The 20,811-nt window shown below is 46.3% G+C and overlaps 2 protein-coding genes and 1 non-coding gene across 34 annotated transcripts in view; 2 read left to right on the top strand and 1 right to left on the bottom strand.

Moving 5' to 3' along the window:
* Positions 1-90: 90 nt before the first annotated feature.
* LOC118148244 (U2 spliceosomal RNA) lies at positions 91-272 on the top strand. Its single transcript, XR_004735006.1, has one exon. It is a non-coding gene; the product is annotated as a U2 spliceosomal RNA (small nuclear RNA).
* Positions 273-3,627: 3,355 nt separating this feature from the next.
* On the bottom strand, positions 3,628-19,428 carry SEC61A1 (SEC61 translocon subunit alpha 1). The gene is made up of 12 exons (XM_002758697.5): positions 19,311-19,428; positions 18,966-19,033; positions 16,305-16,370; positions 16,133-16,211; positions 15,035-15,166; positions 12,611-12,720; positions 12,176-12,329; positions 9,882-10,042; positions 8,157-8,354; positions 7,695-7,886; positions 7,248-7,324; positions 3,628-5,833 (listed from the first exon to the last, which is right to left on the bottom strand). Exons 1-12 carry the CDS (start codon positions 19,315-19,317, stop codon positions 5,647-5,649), a joined length of 1,431 nt encoding a protein of 476 aa, XP_002758743.1. The 5' UTR covers positions 19,318-19,428; the 3' UTR covers positions 3,628-5,646.
* Positions 16,586-20,811, top strand: part of LOC144579590 (uncharacterized) — a 171,230-nt gene continuing 167,004 nt past the window's right edge. For 21 of the 32 annotated variants that reach the window (XM_078351823.1, XM_078351816.1, XM_078351822.1 and 18 more), the window contains exon 1: positions 16,586-19,950. In XM_078351823.1, coding sequence (XP_078207949.1) covers positions 18,997-19,686 — 690 coding nt within the window. In that variant the 5' untranslated portion in view covers positions 16,586-18,996 and the 3' untranslated portion in view covers positions 19,687-19,950. Of the gene's footprint in view, positions 19,990-20,811 lie in introns of all 32 variants that reach the window. The other 11 variants (XM_078351837.1, XM_078351838.1, XM_078351839.1 and 8 more) reach the window with 3 other exon arrangements.

A 20,811-nucleotide genomic window follows, 5' to 3' on the forward strand; every position in this document is an offset into this window, starting at 1 on the left:
AGGCTGTGCGTAAGGCAGCACACACTCATAGCACCTTCCCAACACTGATTATGAAACACGTCACAAGGAAAACTGCAGGAATTACACTTGATTGCCTCTCAGACTTTTGGCTGAGATCAAGTGTGGTGTGTGTTCTTAACAGTTTTATATCTGATATCCGATATTCGAGTATATTAAATGGATTTTTGGAGCAGGGAGATGGATGGAATAGGGCCTCGCTCCTTCCACTCCATGCATCCACCTGCAGTAACTCCAGAAATGGCACACCCCCTTTGGGGAAATGAAAAAGATTGCAGGTGAGCCGCTATATCCCTGTCATCTAGGCACTGACCATCCCCCTCTCCACCTGCCAGTCTGTCATCAGTCTTCTGTGCATTTCAAAGTGAGCTGCAGACACAGTCAGCGACCTTCTATAAATAGTTAAGCATGCATATCATTATCTAGAGTTCAGTACTTGCCACCATAAGGTGGGGTTTGTTTGTTTGAGATGGAGTTTCGCCCTCATTGCCCAGACTGGAGTGCAATGGCGGAATTTCTGCTTACCGCAACCTCCTCCTCCTGGGTTTAAGTGACTCTCCTGCCTCAGCCTCCCTAGTAGCTGGGATTACAGGTATGCGCCACCACACCCGGCTACTTTTGTATTTTTAGTAGAGACGGGGTTTCTTCATGTTGGTCAGGCTGGTCTCAAACTTCTGACCTCAGTTGATCCACCCACCTCAGCCCCCCAAAGTTCTGGGATTACAGGCATGAGCCACTGTGCCTGGCTGCTTATGGTTATTTTTAAAGCTTAAAAATACAGTGAAAGGCACAAATCCTAAGTGGACCACTCCATGAGTTCTGACTAATGAAACCCAAACTCCAGTCAAGGATATTACTGTTGCCTAGAAAGTTCCTTGTGCCAACCTCTAACACACTAGAGGCAACCACTGTTAGGATTTTTATTTTATTTTTTGCCATAGATTAGGTTTGCCTGCTCTAGAATTTCATGTAAATGGGATCATACATGACTTGTTTCTTTCACTTAGCTCTTGAGCTCCATGAATGTTGTGGTGTGTATGGGTAGTTTGTTCTTTTTTATTCCTGGGCAAATGCCACCATGTGGATCCACCACTCGTATCTATTTGATGACCATCTGGGCTGTTCCCTATTTTTCAGCTATTATGAACATTCTTGTACAAGTCTTTGTATAGGCATATATTTTCATCTTGGCTTTCAATACCCAGGAGTAGAATAGCTGGGTGTAGGGTAGGTGTATGTCTAGCTTTATAAGAAATTGCTACACCTTTTCCTACTGTAGTCTATTAACTGCTTCCCACCTTGCTTTTAAACACAAATAGTAGAATGCACTATTGTTTCTTGCTTTCTGTATTTTTCCTTGATGGCATATCTTGGAGATTTTTCTAACTCAACATAGAAAGAATGTCCTCCTAGTTCCTTTCTACAGGGAGGAGCTGCTGTAATTTATTCAGCCCCCTCTGATGGTCATTTAGATGTTTCTAGCCTTATTGAGCTGGGCTTTGAAGGATGAACAGGAGCTTGTCAGGCAGACAACAGAGGAAACAAGTCCCACAGGTTTGACAGACACTGCAGAACCCTTACTGCTGGCTCAGGAGCTTTCGAGGGGAGAAGCACCTTCTGTTCCATTTCCTTGTGGGGTTCAATAGTGTTTGCTGAGTGGAAAGGAGTGGTTGATGTGGCCCTAGAAGGGTTTGGGGCAGGGGAGTGAGGTGGGTACTACCACTTAGGGGCACACCTGGCTCTCCAGAACCAGGCATCGGTGGGTGCTGAAGTTCAGGCTGGGGCTTTTGCTGACTCAGACGGTGCCACATGTCTATCCCCTGGCCTTCATCAGGAGTCCGTTGCTCTTCCCCAGGCCATGGGGTTCAGACTGCTCAGGACTAAGATGGGAGGCTCAGGACTCAGATGTTAGCTTCCTGAGGACTTCATGCTGGCCTGGCTTCAGCAAGCACAGGCTGGGGGAGGGGCATGGGGCAGGGCATCAGCAGGTCCAGGGAAGCGGTGGTGTTATCACTGATGAAGCAGAGTGCCAGTTGAAATGGTGCTGCCTCTGAGCCAAGGACCAACAGGAAGCTCCATGGGTGGGGCCTGTTTCACTAGACCCCTCATTCCTTGCCCCAGGTCCTTAGCAGAAGTACCTGGAGGCAGGCCCAGCAGCCAAATAGGGACTTGGGGTAGGAAGCGAGCCTTAGGCTTTTTGTCTTGGGTTGGTGGCTAAGTGACTTTTGGCCATACTCTATTTCCCTGGGCCTCAGTTTCTTCACCTGTAAAATGGATCGAGTTGTTTCCTCGTGGGCCTCTAGTGGGGTGAAGTGAGAGTGCATGTAGGAAGTGGCTGGCACAGTGCCTGCCCCAAGGGAAAAAGAAGAGTAAGCCTTGCCACCCATCACTGTGCATGAGGCACTGCTGCAGGGTTCCCTGTGCACAGGGAGGAGCCAGGTGGAGAGACACCACAGTGAGCCACAACAGGGCCTGCCATCTTGAACCACACATGGCGGCTGGAATGTGGGCTCCGTTTGCTCCCAGGCGAGCGAGGCCATAGCCACGAGAGATGGCCTACTGCTCCCCTGGGGCAGGAGGTTTTCTAATGTATTTATGTTGGCAAGCACCCTGCCTGCCTCAGCATTTCATAGCACCTGGCTGGTCTACAGCCTGAGGCCATGTGCTGTGCTGCTGTCCAGGGCTTCCTTTAGCCTGCTCCTGGGGCCAACAGGTGCAGTGGGAGCGCAGGGCAGACCTGCCTGCACATGTGTCCCGGCAGTCTCAAAACAGTGCTGAGCTATGGCTTTTGTAAGGCCAGGCCCACACCTGTCCATCAAGTGGTCTCAGAGGGACCATCCTGCCCCAACCCAACTGCCCTTGGAAATCAGTTTCCAAGAAAAAGTCTAAGACTACAAGGAAATACTGAGGCTGGAGCCCAGCTAAGGAGTAACAACCTTCCACAGCCCTAGTCAGGCCTGCCCTGGGGTCGGCCACCCACCTACTCCTCAAGTTCCTGAGGAAGCACGAGGCCCAGGTGGCAAGATGGCTGGTTTGGGGTGAGGCCCTGTCCAGGACTGGAGACTGGAAATGTGGCCTACTGCTAGGGCTTGGTGCAGAAAGACTTCTAGACATGTTCTAGGGCGAGCAGACAAAAGCCTGCCACTCCCACCCACACGCTAGGTCCTTCTGGCTCAGCTACAGGTCAGGTCTGAGGTCAGCCTCACAGCCAAGTTAAGACTTTTCCAATCACCAGCTGGGTACTGGAGCTGAGGCTTGATGGGTTTCGAGGTGTAGGGCCCTAGGCTCCTGCTGGAGGATTCCCGCTCTTGCATGGGGTGGCAGGTGCCCTGGCTCAGCAGAGGCTTCTGTGTTCTCATGGGGCAGCCAGTGCGCTCTGCCTCACTGGCAGAGTCCAGCAGCAGCCCCACTTGTGGCCCAGCACCCGTCTCACTTTACCACACATGTGAGCACCAGGTTGACACGACCATCAGAAGGGAAGTTTTCCAGGCAAAATGCCTGAGTGCCTCAGCCAGGCCTTTAACACACATAAAGTTGCACTCAAGCTTTGGGCCTTACTGACCTTTTTGGGAATAAAATCTAATTTAAAATTAAGAGAACACGACAAAGTACCTTGTAAAAAATTGGCTTTATTTGTCACTTATTCACCTTATCTCAGTTAGGCCATTTTGGCGTCCACAGTGACAGTCCCCTGGAAGCTGGGGTCAGCCCCCACCCACCTACCATGACCATCACTCACGGGGTGTGAGTATGGGCCTTGCAGGGCCCAGCCGATGGTTATAGGCTGCAGGCAGGACTATGAGGCTCCTCTCAAGGCCTGGTGCCCTCCAGCCCCCAGCCCACCAGCTTGGGTACAGCTGCCTGCCTGCCAGAGGCCAAGCATTCTAAGCGTGGACTGGGGGAGGTCCTGCCCCTCTGTAACAGCACAGCAGACAGGGCAGTGGGAGAACATGTGGTTGAGAGGGCATCAGGTCTCAGAGCCTCTCCCCTGCTCAGGACTGGGTCTAGACAAGGCCACGTGTGATAGGATGGCAAGCCCTGGACCATATGGAGGAGCCTGGGGCCCATATTGGTTCTGCTGCTGAGTTGCTGGGTGGCTTTAGCCAAGTCTCTTGTCCCTTGGTCGCTGTTTCCTGGCTAGCACTGCCAGTGAGGTCTCCTAGACAGGGACAGAGCTTGCCCCTCTGCCTGCTGTGGCAGTGGCCCTGTGGTTCGCAGGCTGCCATGTGCCCACTGTCAGTGTGGAGTCTCCCCCACAGGCTGCGTGCACCCCCTGGTGCCCTTCTTAGGATGGGGGCATTCTGCAAAACACCCTTGGTCCCACCGATGTCTAAAGCCGGCTTGAAACTTTGAGCTCCTCAGGATCTCAGCACCCAACTCTGCTGCCCTTGCTGCTGGGCAGTGCCTAAGAGGGGACTCCCTAAAGGCCAGAGAGAGGGGGTGCACATCCCTAGGACCTAGGCCACCTGTCAGCACAAACAGAATTTATCCCAGACATAAACACGAGGCTTCTCATTTCAAACGCTGGAGCAACTGATGAACACACCACAGCCCATGTGCCCCAAGTCTGACCTCACTACTGACCTTGAGCCTGTGCTGTCCTCTCTGCTGACAACACTGGTGACGCAGAAAGAAGTCGGTGGCGTCTGCTCACTTGCGTGCAGTCCTAAGCACAGTAAGAAAACTAAAAACACAGGTGGGTGATCTTCAGCCTAGAAGGTGTAGGGGCTTGTGAGCCCTAAGTCAGTTTCTGTTCATGTCTGAAAGCCACCACTATGTTGCCCTCTGCTAGGGCACCCTCAAGGAGACATGTCCAGTGATGATGGGCAGAATCTGGACAAATGGACATCATTGCAAGGGTCTGTCTACCTAGCTTGGCCAGGCTCAGCTTGGCAGAGCTGATGACCCAAGTGGACTAAACACCGAGACAGCAGAGACAAGCAGACTCTAAGCCCAACCAGAAGAGTCAGCTAGAAGAGCCAAAAGATGCACACAGACAAATCCACAGACGGCTGGAAGTGTCTTCTGGGAAAGCCATCCCTCTCTTTTGGAAGAAGTTCTGTCCTAAAAAAAATACTTTTAAAAATAAGAGAAAACAATGGTGTCTTAGAGAGAAACAGTCCTAAGCCAGACAGTCCCATGCCTGACTGTGAAGGAGACATGCCAGCAAGGTCCCATGTCTCCTGGGAATACAGGATCTGCTCCCAGCTTCACACCCTACTGCCGAAATGAAACATAGACATTTCAGTGTTTGTGCTTCCAACCAGAGTGAGAAACTCCCTTCGTGGGGAAACAGGTGAGACTGCTGCAGCCGCATACGGCACTGAGAAGGTGCAAAGGTTAAAACAAAAGTTACATGGACACTTGGGGCAATCCTATACCATTCCCACTTCTCTGGCAGTTGGCTGAATACAATTTCACTTTCACAGTTCTTTTTGCCAATGCCAGGATAAAAAGCAAAATTTCAAACTGGAAAATGTCTAGCATTTTACACAGTGGAATGAAAGAATATGAAATTCAAAAACATTATTAAACAAAAGTCCATATGTTGCAGCACAATGCGCCGTGATGAGATCCCCTTCTGAGGCGCTTCTGGAGCAGCTTCCTCCTGCTGTCCAAGAGATGGGCTCAGAAGAGCAGGGCCCCCATGCTGCCAACCTCGCTCTGCTCCTTAACGAAGATCTCAAAGTACTGGTAGATGATGGTGACCGCGAGCAGGATCCCTGTTCCAGACCCAATGGCACCCAGGAAGTCAGCCAGGACCGAGAGAGCCCCAATGCACAGCCCACCGAAGGCTGCGGCTGTGGGGATGTACCTGAGGAAGGGAACACAGTCAGCTCTGGGACACCCACAGAGCCCCCCACTATGAGTGAGGCGGACAATAGACTTACCTGGGACTTTGGGACCTGATGCCTCTGATGCCCCTCTGCTGTCTCATTGAAAGTCATCTACTAACACACGCTAGTGCTCTAGGCCAAGGCACTGTGGTCCAGGCAGCCACATGTGGCCAGGGGACTGTGACTAGACCAAACTGAGATGTCACACAAGATTTTGGAGATTTAAGACAAGGATGTAAAATATCTCATCATGGTTTTTCTTACATTAATTATAAGTTGAAATGATACTTTGGATATACATTAAATTATATCCAATATAATATATTTAAATGTATTTAGATTAAATATATTAAAATTAATTTCACCTGTTCTTTTACGTTTTAACGTGACTCTAGATATTTACACGTGACTTGAATTATATTTCTACTTCACAGTGCTGTAAATCCAGCAGCTTGATATTAAGAGAACAAACTAAATTGCCTACCCTCCCTCCTAGGGATTAGAAAATGATCTAAAGTTTGCAATTCTCGCTTTTCTTGTGGTTGCTTCCTTTAGGTAAGGCCCATAGGACAACCTGTCTGCAGGTGACTTTGTAGACAGCTGTGCAGGAACACAGCCATGCTCATTTGTCTGTTTATGTCTGTGGCTGCTTCTGAGAGACACTGGGAGAGATGAGTAGTTATGATGGAGACTGTGCAGTCTGAAGAGTGCTGTAGCACAACTAAGGTCACCCTGACTTTGTCCTTCCTTACCTAATTGCTCCATCCCCAAGGGGATGGCTGACACCATCACCTCTGGCCCAAACTCTCGCTGAAGCCTGGCAGGTATGTGACCTTCCCCTCTCCCTCTCTAGCATGGTTTCATGTGTTAGCACTGACCTTCATAAGAGACCACAGGCTCCATCCCTTCTGCCCTGCTTCAAATGCACATCAACCTCCTTCTGTTCCCAAACATGCTGGCCAGCCTCTCTAGCCTTACCACCACCTCAGGCCCGAAAATGTGCTCGGATGCCAGGACCTGCCTGCTCTGAGCTCAGACTGACCCTCCTCCAGGGTGCTCTCTTCAGCATCCCACCGGTATAAGCCAGGGTGAGGGTCTGGCTGCCACCCACTGCTGTCACTCTCAGAACCCTTATTGCACTGTCTCCTACCCACCTGGCCACATGCTTCTGTCTCCTTACCCAATGGCTACCTCTGAAATAAAGAAGCTGTAAACATTTTTATGTCTCCAGTGTCTAGCACTTAGCAAGTTAATAAATACTTAATTCTGTCTGGTAACCCAAGGATAAGACTTAAGTGACCTGGAAAATGCTAGGGCCTAACAGGATGCCCCATGTGGAAGGAAACAACACACGTCCAGATGGGAGGTTGGGGACCTGGGGCTGCCACTCACCGATTGAGTTCATGGACCATGGAGGTCTCTCGGTGGCCTCTCATCACCATCTGCTGCTCCTTCAGCTGCTTTGCAACCTGTGGGGTACCCACAGGGGAGAAGGTAGAATTGGATGTTGAAGGGAAAACAGGCATTCCAAGTGGTACTAAACAGTTACAGATTGCCTTTTCCAGCACAAACAGTATTTACAGAGAGAACTTTAAAACTGCTGCAAGGAAGTCATATGACAAAGTCTAACTTTACAGTGTGGATTCAGATTCTCATACCTAGAGCTGATCTACTGCTGGGGTCCATCTGTCAGCCCTGAAAGCTTCTGAGCTGCCCCCTCAAGGAGGACGATCTGTCTGCATGGGTCACAGACCACTATTTATGATGAGGTGACAAGTCCACACCCCTTATACCAGTCACACTTCCATCACCCTTCTAGAAAGTTTTGCTTCTACTTACATCTTTGGCCGAGGAACCTGAGACCTCAATCCATGTTTTGGAGAAGAATGCACAGGAGCCCAGCATGAACACTATGTATACAACTGCATGGACCGGGTCTTCTAACACAGAGCCAAAAGATTCTGGAGGGGACAGGTAATAGCAAAGGCCACCAACTGGATAAGCACGTGCCGGGCCCCCAGAAGATGTGTCCTGGGGAAGAAGAAACGGAACGCGTGTGAGTGCTGCTTCATTTCACTTTAGCATCAAGGCAAACCATAGTTCTGAGCAGATGAAAGAATGCGATGTACTCGGTGCCCACAGTACAATTTTCTTACTGAAAAGAAAATTTAATGTGCTGAATTTGTAAAAGGCACAATGGAAAATATCTTTGGATGAAATATCTGTTCATGAGCAAGTCACAGTGATAGAAACCACTGCAACTAGCTATGTTGCTAGCTCATCTTCAAAGAGTCTACTTACCGACCAGGTGCCCAACAGGCTGACCAGCAAGTTGCCGCTGAAGCGAGCTGAGAGCATTTGGGAGATGACATAAAGGTTAGACACCAGGGCAGACTGCAGGATGATGGGGATGTTGGATGTGTAGAAGAGCTTGATGGGGTAGGTGTTGTACTGGCCACGGTAGCGGGCCGATTTGATTGGCAGGTCCACTCGGAAGCCCTGAGAAACCAAACAGAACCAAATCCCCTTCACTGCCTCATTCCAGCCTGCTGCACAGAAGCACAGTCCAGCTGGGAACTATCCAGCGGGCCATGAGGGAGGAAATGCTGTGCGCTGGTTCTGGGGCTCCCAGTTCTGAGAGCTTGTGCCCATTCTTTACCCACCACTACATTCCTGCACTTGGGGGCACATCCAGAAGGGGCCCAGAAGAGCTGGATTATAAATACACTGAAGGCTAGGTAGGGTAGCTTACACCTGTAATTCCAGCACTTTGGGAAGCCAAGGTGGGAGAACTGCTTGAGCCAAGAAGTTTGAGACCAGCCTGGGCTACACAGTGAGACTCTTGTCTCTACAAAAAATAAAACTAGCCAGGTGTGGTGGTGCACACCTGTAGTCCCAGCTACTCAGGAGGCTGAGGTGGGACGATCACTTGAGCCTGGGAGGCCTATGCTGCAGTGAGTGGAGATCATGCCACTGCATTCCCACCTGGGCAACACGAGAATCTGTCTCACACAAAACAAAACACACAAGTGAGCACAGTGGAGTGATCTCTTTTTGTCAAAAGACAAAGCCTATCACATTACATCCACATCTATGTGGAATATGGAGAAGAGCCTGGAGGCCATACACTGAAATCCCAGTGGTGCTTCTCTCTAGGCGGTGATCTTTTCCGAGCTCTTACACTGGCTCTAAGGCAGGGCCACTACAGCAGTGGCCTCACACCTTGCAACAGTTCCTTACAATGTTTTTAATCATAAACAGAAAAGCTAAACTCTTCTATGAATATAATCTCTCCCTCTGAAACTCTTGGAGAATAGAAAGGGTTTATCTTATTTTTATGAACTCCCAGTACCTATAACAGGGCTCAGAATACAGAGGCTTTAAAAATTAAATTCTTGACGATCTGACTACAAAGTCTGGCAAAGCCCCTAAAGAGTTAGCTTGTTATTAATCAGGCATCTGGCTTAGTCTCAGTAGAAGGAACAGGAAAAGCATCAAACTGCCTTCCATCTCTGACCCTTCTTTTTAATAAACACCAAAATACAAAATGAACCATCAAAAAATACAAAGAACAATCCAATTACAGGAAAACAACCAGCAGTTCAGGTCTCTTACTCAGATGCAAGTTTAAGAGATGAATACTTCTAAAGGTAAGACAGCTCAAGAAGATAGGCTTTTTCTGAGATGCAAACGTTGCCTATAAACATCCTACGAACTTTCTATAGGATAGCAATGAGGTTTCAGAGCTAGAGCACTTTTTGCTTCTCTTGAACTAAGAACTTAAAAATGTATCTTCTTACCTGTTGATAGGCCCTGCCTTAATTTTGTTTCGTTAATGGCAGGTCCCACGACTCAATAAATACGCTTGCCCTGCTCACCTGGAAACCTGCTGCCTTCAAATACCATCTCATGGTTTCAACACAATATGATGACATGTGTACCCCTCAGAGTGGGGGACTGCACACAATGCATTCTGAAACTTAAATCCAGACCACTGAAACTCCCTGGGGTGGGATCTGGACACACCTGGAAATAGATGACCACTGCAAAGACAAAGATGGTGGCGATGAGATTCATGAGGTTGGGGAGATTCTGGCGGTAGAATGCCTCCCTAAGGGCTCGGACCTTGTCTGTGCGTGTGGCCAGCAGATGGAAAAGTGCAATGATGGCCCCTTCAAATTCCATTCCTGTTGACAAAGGAGGGGACAAATGTGAAGGAACAAATATGCAACTCAATTGGTTTCTAGGCTTCTCAGTAGACAAAATAAAAAGAGGAAAACAAACTTAGTTATTAGACTCTTGGTGCCCACAGCCACATGGATAGAGCATGGATTCTTCTCATCCCTCACTTCTCTTCTGTAGAGAATTCAAACTACAGAAATAGGCTATTCTGGGGTTTTTTTGTTTTTGTGTTTAAGACAGGAGTCTCTCTCTCTTGCCTAGGCTGGAGTGCAGTGGCATGGTTGCAGCTCACTGCAGCCTTACCCTCCTCCTCCTGGGCTCAAGTGATTGTCCTATCTCAGCCTCCCAAATGCCTAGGACTAGAGGCATGCTACCATGCCCAGCTAATTTTTTTTTTTGTAGAGTTGGGGGTCTCACTATGTTACCTAGTTTGACCTCAAGTGATCCTCCCGCCTCACCCCCACCAAGTGTTGGTATTACAGGTGTGCGTCACAGCACCCAACCACTATTCACCTTTTTAAAATTAACTGGTCTCATTTCTTCCTTTTTTTTTTTTTTTTTTTGAGACAGAGTTTTGCTCTTCTTGCCCAGGCTGGAGTGCAATGGTGCAATCTCCACTCACTGCAACCTCTGCCTCCCAGGTTCAAGCAATTCTCCTACCGCAGTCTCCCAAGTAGCTGGGATTACAGGCATGTGCTACCACACCTGGCTAATTTTTTGTATTAGAGATGGGGTTTCACCATGTTGGTCAGCTGGTCTCAAACTTCAGCTGCTGGGCTGCTAAGCCACCATGGCCTCCCCTCTGACTTCACTTCCTTCCCACTCAGGGACTCCCCCAAGGCCAGTCACCGTCATGGTCTTGTCAGATACTTGAACTCCTACAACACCTTCCCTCTCCTGCCTTTTCACATCCAGTCAAACCCTGCCTCCCAGACCTGCTTCTCCCAGTTTACCTTGGATTTCCTAAAATTATACAAAGTACCTAAGGAAGCATCAAATCTGATCCGGCCGACTCTTCTCTATCACTCCCTACCTAAAGCAACTCTTCTTTGTAACCTGTTAGGCACGTGCAGCCTTCACGTGTCTGGGGACCAGTCTTCCATCTCATTAATGAGATAACCTGGTCTCTGGAGGCCAGGGACTCTGTTTCCAACATTCAGTTTAAAAGAGGACACTCAAATATGCATGGTTATTTCTCTTGGAATGCTTCAGAGTGAAGAAGATATTTAGTGTCAAAAAATGTTTATTTCCTTTCCCTAATAAGTCTTATTCTCTAAGGCTTCCCTTGTATGTTTTGAACTTTGTATTAAAAACATGTTCAACGCCAGGCATGGTGGCTCACACCTGTAATCCCAGCACTTGGGAGGCCTAGGCAGGTGGATCACCTGAGGTTAGGAGTTTGAGACCAGCCTGACCAATATGGCGAAACCCCATCTTAAAAAAAAGTAAACAACAATACATGTTCTGTTACAAGATTTACATGGCACTCAGTGGATGTAGCACAGCATGCTAATATTTGATATGTATCTACCAGGAGCCAGGCATATAGTAATTTCATGTTGCTTCTCATTTCATCCTGGTGACCAAGATTCACTGGTGGAGGAATCTGCCCAAAGCCACATACATGCAACTAACAGGAACAGCCAAAATTTGAACCCAGGTGCTAAGTTCCAAGTTCAGCCCTCTTTCAGAAAGTTGCCCCTTGTATGACCGAGTGCTTTGGTTTAGGAATTTCATTTTTAGAAACTTGTTCACTGAGAGCAGCTGCCAAAATATACAAAGATGAACATATGAGGATGTTCACTGTTTCAATGTTAACAATAAATAACCTGGAAATGACTTAACATTGCTTTATCCTTGTAATCTAAGCTAATACTGTGCTAAGAAAAGTGAGTCAGGATTATGTATTCTGACATGCCAAATGTCCAGGAGATATTTTTATATGAAAAGTGCAAGTAGATATCATTATAAGCCTATTTGTGTTTTTAAAACTTTGCAGATGTACATAAAAATCAGAAGAGATAAAACTAAAACTGACAATTTTTCTATGGAATTTGAGAAATTTTTGTCTTCTGCTTTGCATAGCCCAGTCGTTTCTGCTAAACATTATCACCACCAGGGGAGCCCAGGGACCTTACCTCGGCCAGTGTTGACAGTGGTGGGGCTGAATGCCTTCCATACGATGGTTTCACAGATGTTAGTAGCAATGAAGAGGGAGATACCAGAGCCAAGGCCATATCCTTTTTGCAGGAGTTCATCCAAAAGTAGGACAATTAAGCCAGCAACAAAGAGCTGTAAAAATTCAAAAATACAAGACTATGTGTTACTGCTCCCCAGGGACATAGTTCCATCCTTCAGTAATTGGGTTCTCTGATATAAATGTTGAAGATGGAGTGAGATCCCATCCTCAGCTCCAGACAGTGGTCAGTAAAGCCTTTCGCTGCTGAATTTAGAGGGCTAACTCCTCTTCCTTTCAGTAGGAGTTCCTTTTAGGTGTGGTTGAGATTTGTTATGTGAGAATTTTAGGTAAGTGTGAGGGACTACTCAGAGGGAGATGTGAGCATAACAATTACCTGAATGGTGATTAGCAGGCAGATTCCAGCACCCATTTCAGAAGGATCCCCGTACATCCCTGTCATCACATACACGATAGACTGGCCGATAGTAATGATCATGCCAAATACTAGAATTGAAAGAAAGACGTGTTTTCCAATTGGGTTGCTACATGGAGCAAAAGAAACAGTTAAGAAACACCAATTCAATGCCAGGCATAGGGAAGTACTAAGATGAAGAGCAGTGATACTACCTCCAAGGGGCTTGGCTGAGAATGTGCTAAACCATCACATCAGCAAAGTACATGATGAATCAAAAGCCTTTTTAACAAAAGCACACTTGTTCTTTAGTTTCACCTTTTCTTAGATTCACTTGCTTTTTAGTCATGGGAAGAGTAAAAGCGGAACTTGGAAAATTTGTTCTGTGAAAGGCAAATCAGGGAGCAGAACCTACTCCTGACAGTATCCAGAGACACAATCCAGAGATGTCATACCTGCAGTACCCAAATTCAATGCCAGGCACTTGGGGTCTGGATGGCTCATTTGGGCCACCTCTCTAGGCTCACCCTTCAGGTCTGGGTCCAGAACACAGAATATTAGCTTTGGGGTAAAGTGATCACTTCTCAAGTTTGTAGTTTGTATTTAATGTGCTTTAAAAGGAAAACCCCATATATCATCAATTTGGTTATTCTTCCCATTCCCTCAGCTACCAAGCTATTTTGGCTTAATGGAAGCTCTCCTTTTTGTAGGATGTATTCATTTCTTACATCTCACTGTATTTCACTGTTAGGCCCAAGGGAATCGACACATTTGATAAGTTCCACAGTACTAGATGGCTCCTCTAAGCACGGTTTAGCCTTCAGTTTCAGTTTTCCTATTTAATCTGTCATGTATAATAAATTTTACTCCAAAGTGGCCATCAAATATAGTTCTTGCTTGACTTTTTAAGAAGTGCTCCATAACAATTAATTTTTAATGCAGGAAAACATTTAAAAAAACTGTCAAGACCAAAGAGAAAACAGCCAATTTGTGCTTGGACTTTTTCTGTTGTTTTCCTTTTTGTTTTAAGAGACAGGTTTGGTTGCTGGAGCTGGAGTGCGGTGGTACACTATGAAAGCTCACTAAAGCCTGCAGCCTCAAACTCCCAGGCCCAAGTGATCCTCCCACCTCAACCTCCCTAGCAGCTAGAACTACAGGTGCATCACCACGCTTGGCTAATTGGCTGTGGTTGTTGTTTTGTAGGTTTTGTAGAGACAGGGTCTCCATATGTTGCCCGGGTTAGTGACGAACTCCTGGCCTCAAGCAACCATCCTACCTTGGCCTCCCAAAGTGCTGGGATTACAGGTATGAGCCACCACACCTAGCCGCATGTGTATAGCTTTAAATCCTCATTTTATCTAAAACTGACAAGTTTAAATAGATGTATTTCTTATTCAATTATTTACCATATAAAATGTGGACAAAAAGATGACTGGGTAGGAAACTGGAAATATCACTTCCTAATTAATGTTTTTCAGCAAACAGAGGCTAAACATGGCTAATTCTGATGACCAGTAATTGTTACTAGTAACACTTATTATTAGATATGAGGCATATACCATTATCCCCATTTTTACAGAGGAAGAAACTGAAACTTAAGAGCTATTATCTCACTTTCCCCCAAATCATAGAGCTGGTAAATGATAGCACTGGACTGACAGGATCACCTTTTCCACAGTTAAATTCTTATATAAAACACTTGCCAAATATCTACTATGTGCCAGGCACTGTGACAGTGATTATTTAATTAATCCTTATGACATTTCTGAAGTAGCATTACTTTCTTCTAAGTAATAATGAAATGGGTGGCTAAGGGTGCTAAGACCTCCAAGCTCTGATCCTTTCACTCTATTACATGGCCTCAGAGGCACTCCAGACACTCTCCCTTGTCTTGCCCAGCCTGTCCCCAGTACCCAGCACTCCTGCTTTCCAAGAAGTGCTCTCTCATGCTAACAAAAGCCATGGAGCTCCTGCAGGGTTGGCAGGCCAAGGAGGTTGCAGCACAAAATGTTTGGGATGGGTGTGGTGGCTCACGCCTGTAATCCCAGCACTTTGGGAGCCTGAAGCAGGCAGATTACAAGGACAGGAGTTCAAGACTAGTCTGGCCAATGTAGTGAAGCCTCATCTCTACTAAAAACACAAAAATTAACTGGGTGTGGTGGCACGCGCCCGTAATCCCAGCTACTTGGGAGGCTGAGGCAGAAAATTGCTTGAACCTGGGGAACGGAGGTTGTGGTGAGCCAAGACCGCACCACTGGACTCCAGCCTGGGCATGAGAGTAAGACTCCATCTCAAACAAACAAACAAACAATAATAACAATAAAAAAAAAAACTGTTTGATGCCAAAACTATAGCAAATCCAAATTCTCCAACTATAGACATCAGATTATTCATAATCTTTCTTACACTTTTGGGCTCCATTGAAGAGAGCTCGGTCTTTTGGGGTGTCACCAACTTCAATTATCTTGGCGCCAGCCAAGAGTTGCATTATAAGGCCAGACGTGACAATGGGAGAGATCCCCAGCTCCATCAATGTGCCTTGAGGAAACAGGGAAGCAAAACAGTCAATATCAGCTTGGAAAAGTAGAACATTATTTTGAAAATGAATGAGCAAAATTTGACTGGGTACCCCTTATATAAGACCAATGTGTTTCAGTTTTCTAGCTGCATTTAACTTGGAGAACCCCAAAATATCAACAATTAGTATATAATGCAATTCATTCTGTTCAGTCTGCCAGGCAACATCTTATTCTGTTTCGGAACTCACATGCTGTCTAAACAGATTGCTGCATTTAAATTCACCATAAACAGATTCATTCTGGTTTTAGAGATAAGAAAGGTTCGTCTCTTCATCAGTTAATAAAAAACGGTAACATCCAAATAATTTCCAGAGTCTGGAAAGGGAGCCTGTACAATTGTATCTAGCTGTGAATAAGCCTCTACTTCCCATTATGTTAAAATGAGCTATACTTCCAACTGATTTGGAATTTAATTGAACTATATTTTTAAAATGAGTTAATCAAATGCAATATCAACATACACATTCAGAATCCTCCCCAGTCCCTACAGGTAACTGGTTAGAATATATAAAACACCATTACACATTTTTTTGACACATATATGTAACCTATAGATATGAAAAAGATATAGCTAAAAAACAAATTACATATTCTGAAGAACATTATCAATGGAAATGTCATCATTTCAGGTATTTAAAGAAGTATTCTAGTTTTTCTGTGTTTTTTTATTCTCTCCACAACTTAGACTTATCTTGTTATTACAGGTTTTGTACTGCATTCAAACACAATTCCAAATATGATGGTATGCCTCGATGCTGAACTCAGCATTTAATAAGGCTATTCAATGAAGCACACTAACATTCTTCACTCTATTTTCTGAGCTACTCTCTAAGCTCCACATAAAGCCAAAGCCTGTAATTTAACTAAGTGACGCTAGGCAAGCCCACACTCTACAGAGAAAAGGCAGAGAGAGCCAGAGTCCTACCTCTGTTAGAGGCTAGAATCACTCTCATCCAATAGAATGGGTCAGCTGAATCTGAAGACATGATACCAAATAGGGGAATCTGGGAATAGGCAAAGAGCAAAGCAGTCAGTGCACCTGTTTCTAGCCCACTGTTATCCCCCCTTCCCAATATGAAACACAAGCCTGAGCTTACCTGACAGCACACTAAGAAGATAAAGAGGGTGATAGCAGTCCACAGCACTTTCTCCTTAAACTGAATCTAGAGTAGAAGAGAATAAACTAAAGCAGAGAGTTACTTTCACAGGCAAATTAATAAAAATGGCCTCCAATCAGCTCCCTTTCTCTGTTCAGCAGAGAGGCTAAACCATGTACCAAACCTAAGTACCATGTACCATGTAACTTCCTCTGCACAGAGCATAGTGCAAGGTCCTATAGGCATCACCCCAGCTCACCTCACACCACAGAGCATTTTATTTTTATTTTACAACTGAGCCTTAGAAAAGCTAAGTAATTTGTCCCAAACCCCAACGCTGAAGTGAGTTTGAGTCCCAAACTGTGCTCTTAACCATTAGCATTAACAGTTAAGACTCAAGATCAAAGAATGTCACAATAGAACATAACTTATAAAACACATAAGCAACCACTTTTCATTTGAGTGTAAGTCACAAAATCTCATTCTGGAGTAAGTAATTTGGAATTGCTCAATAGTGTATTTTCTATGAATTAAGGCTAAAACAATGTAATAAACAATATTGGAGGAGGGCTGGAGGGTTGCACGTTTAACCTAACTACTAGGAGTATCTGTTTAAGGACTTTCACATCTTCTCAGGTTCATAGGTTGCATAGGTGTCAAGAATCGCTGTAAGGATGACTATTAAGTATCACAAGAAAGGTTTAGCCCTCCCACCCAAAGCCTCTGTCACTAAAGGGTAGAGTAAGAACTCTTCCAGGTTTTCTGCCTCTGAAACTGAGTGCCTTCACTAGCACCTGCTGCCTATACTACACTAATGGCTTTAGAGGGCTTAACACATGTTTAGACTGAAGATTCTGAGGTTGAAATACCATGTGAGAGACTGACAAAGTTGTTCTTTAAAAACACTTCTAGGCAGGCACTGAGTCAGTATCCTAACCCTCTGGCCAGAACAGGAGTCATAGTCCTCTATCTATACATGCAGGGAAAGTAGGACACAGTCATACAGCCACACACATGTGGTATGAATCAGTATTCAGATACTCCATCCAAAGCTGGGGGCATTCACAGGGCTCTTCTCTTGAAAATGCTCCTCTTCCCACATACCATCCCACCACACCAAGACATTAGAAGGTGGCTAAGAGAAGGCAACGCCATTTCAGACTAAGCTGTCTGAAATGAATCTTTATGGGAAACAAAGAGCAGACAATTTTTTCGAGACTCCCTTTTGAATCACCAAGTCCTCTCTCCTGGTTACAATCAAATTTAACATCAAAACCCCAAAAGCTCTTTATCCAAGTCCTGTCTCTGCCTCTTACTAGCCCCTAAATCCATTCTTGCTCAGTACCACAGTTCACCGTCTAATGTGAAAAGCCTCTAAACCACACTCCAGTTATCTCCCTTCCTTCCAAAGTGACATTCTCATGTCTGGCCTTTGTTATTCATCTCCTATTGTTCCCCACCTACCCTTAGGTTCTATCAATATGAACTACATCTAACAACCTCCCATCCAAACATGCTACCTTAGGTTCTATCAATATGAACTACATCTAACAACCTCCCATCCAAACATCCAATGCCTTTGCAAACTATATACTCCTCTTACTTTGAATTCTTTCCGTTCCTTTAAGGAAACTTCTATTTCTCCTTCAATACCATCATAAGACATCATGTCTCCCAGAGTTAATCCCTTCCTGAGCCACTGCTATACCTTGCACGTATTTCCCTTGTTCCATCTACCACATTTAGTTACAAGGCCAAGGTCACATAGCTATTAAGATGCTATATAATGGGTGGGATGTAGGCTTGCCTGCCTCCAGAGCCATACTCCTCCACTACACTGGAATTGAGGGGGTAAAGTTTTACAAATTCATCCATTAAAAGCAGCACATATGTGGGGCATGTATATGAAACTATTTTAAGTAAAAAAATTAACAAGTAGATTCCAAGAACCCAAGCGTCCATGTGAAGCTTTAACAACAGTCTAAAAAAGAATGTGGAGACACAAACATTTTACTCCCTGCTCTTTAACCTAGGAACCTAACGAAACTTTTCTTCATTGTTGACAGCTTTTCTTATACTGACAACACTCACTCCACAGAATTTGATTCAACACGGCTCTACATTTTTAATCCTTCCTTGTTTTAGCCCCTGCTGTGAAAAGCAGCAGACTTCACAAAATGCCTTTATTCTCACTATTTTGAAAGCCTACATAAAAGGTACAAGCTTATTTGTACACACTAAAGTGACAGCTCTTCCCTTTAGCAGCTGGATACAAAGGGCATCTCCTGGAAAAAAACAACCCATGATCTGCTCCCGCTGGAGGTGAGAAAGGAAGGGTAACTCAATCTGCTATCCTAACTGAGGCCTTAATTCATTCATGGCCCGGATCCATTTTTGGGACAGGGCAACCGGAGGCTTTGTTCTCGGAGCAACATCCACCAAAGATGCTCCAAATAAAATAACGATGATTTCGGTGGAAATTCCCACACAACCAGGTCACCTTTCGACAGAGCTCCGGAATAAGAGAACACAACTACTCCAGGGGCAAGAGAAGGGAGAGTTCCCATTTGCCGTGCTGAAGCCATTTTAAATCATACTGTAAAGTTCCAGAGCCCAGACAGTTTCCTGAAACCTTCTTTGTTGGCGATTTGGGGCACTTACCTTCCTCTCCGGCTTCTGAATTTCCGGCAGGATGACACAGAAGGGCTTGATGACTTCCAGAAATTTGACTTTGATGGGAGAAACAAAACAGGAGGAGTTAGAACACAGAGAAGAAACCTTCCGCGCTATCCAGGGAAGCCTTCTGCCCAGGACGAGTGAGAGCAAGGGTCAGGGGAACAGGCCGCGCTCGGGGCTAATGGGGATCCCCGAGGATGGCCGGGGGCACGGGCTGCGTTCTGCAGGTGGCCGGACAGGCTGGGCCGGCGGGCTCCCAGACCGCACGCGTGAGGGGAAGGGGGATCTGATCCGTCCCGGCCGCGGTAGGGCTGTCCCTGAAGGACTCACTCGCCATGGCGGCGGCTGCTCGGGCTCCGGGTTCCGCTTCGGCTCAGCTCTATTCCGCGTGAGGCGACGCTGCCCGCGACCCAGCCTGCTCCACCGTACAGTACCCGAGAGACACGTCAGTGATTGCCCGGCGATGAGCGGCTCCGCGCAGCGCGGGGCGGGGCCGGGGTCGGGCCTCGGGTCGCTTCCGCTTCCTGCCACGCGCGCCTGCGGGCCGCCGGGCCTCGCCGCGACCACAAGCCCCGGCATGCATCGGAGCTCCTGGGGCCTGTCGGGAAGGAGCCTGGCGCGCGGGGCACGCCGGGGACTGGGGAATGTGCGGCTGCGCAGACTTGGTAACGCGAGAGCGCGCGGGGAGATCTTGTTACGCCTCTAAAATCCCGAGCGGTGTGGCGCCATAGAGAAACTGAGGCAGGCACGAAGCGTCGAGCGTGTGTGCGTGGCCTTGCGGGCAGTTGGAGACCCTGGTGGCTCCCATACGCGTAACAGCACTCACTGCATTTTGAAGTTAGTGAATAAGACTGTAAGCTTTTTGGAGCAGGGACCTTGTCAGGCAGTCTCTTTTGGAATAACAAACCCACGGGTGGAAAATTCGAAGGACCACTGGGAACAAGAGGGTAACTTCAGTGAAGTGGCCCAGGTGCGACATCACTTGATATCCGTTCCCCACCAAAAAGGGGTAAAAGAAGACATAGACTGTTTACCTGTAGTCTGAAATACACCCCATTCACTTCTGGGACCCACTGATGATCTCTTCTGGAGTTTTGGCCTGATGCTAAAACTGGCAGCCCCTGGACTAAGTTCAGCATATAGACTAGAACCGATATTTAGCCATTATGCACCCTGCACCATATTAATGGTTAAAATGTTGAAATAATTCAAGGGTGAATAGTTTCATCGTAATTACAATAAAGTGTTACAATAATATAAATTTTAATATAAGCTCATTGGTTTGTGCTAATAGTTGTAGGATGTTAGTACCATTGATAACAGGCCTGTTGTTGCCACATTATGACACAATCTGGCTTGTGTCACTGCAGGGACTGTGGCCAAGTTTCATGTGTTAAAACCCTAATGGCTTTAGGAGAATCACTAGTTTAAAATGCTTATATTGGGCTGGGTGAAATGGCTCACACCAGTAATCCCAGCACTTTGGGAGGCCAGGGCAGGAGGATCACTTGAGCCCAGGAGTTCAAGACCAGCCTGGGCAACATGGTGAAACCCTGTCTACAAAAAAACACAAAAAAAATTACCCAGATGTGGTGGCACATGTCTGTAGTCCCAGCTACTGGAGAGGCTGAGGTGGGAGGATTCCTTGACCCTTTGAGGTAGAGGCTGCAATGAACTGAGTTCTTGCTACTGCACTTCAGCCTGGGTGGTGACAGAGTGAGACCCTGTCTCAAAAAAAAAAAAAAAAAAATACTTTGATTGTAAGCAGAAACATCAATTATCTGGAAAATAGGTATACAGTGTTTTATACTTATACATTTAAGGTTTTATT

Source organism: Callithrix jacchus, chromosome 15, assembly GCF_049354715.1.
Source record: "Callithrix jacchus isolate 240 chromosome 15, calJac240_pri, whole genome shotgun sequence".
In the NCBI taxonomy this organism is placed as follows: domain Eukaryota; kingdom Metazoa; phylum Chordata; class Mammalia; order Primates; family Cebidae; genus Callithrix; species Callithrix jacchus.

What these genes read in the sequence shown, in the direction of transcription:
- SEC61A1 (XM_002758697.5), bottom strand. An exon ending in CAGTGGTCATCTATTTCCAG is followed by an intron (nt 8,355 to 9,881) that starts GTGTGTCCAGAT and finishes TTGGTTTCTCAG; the next exon opens with GGCTTCCGAGTGGACCTGCC. An exon ending in GCCTGTTGGGCACCTGGTCG is followed by an intron (nt 7,887 to 8,156) that starts GTAAGTAGACTC and finishes CTTCTTCCCCAG; the next exon opens with GACACATCTTCTGGGGGCCC.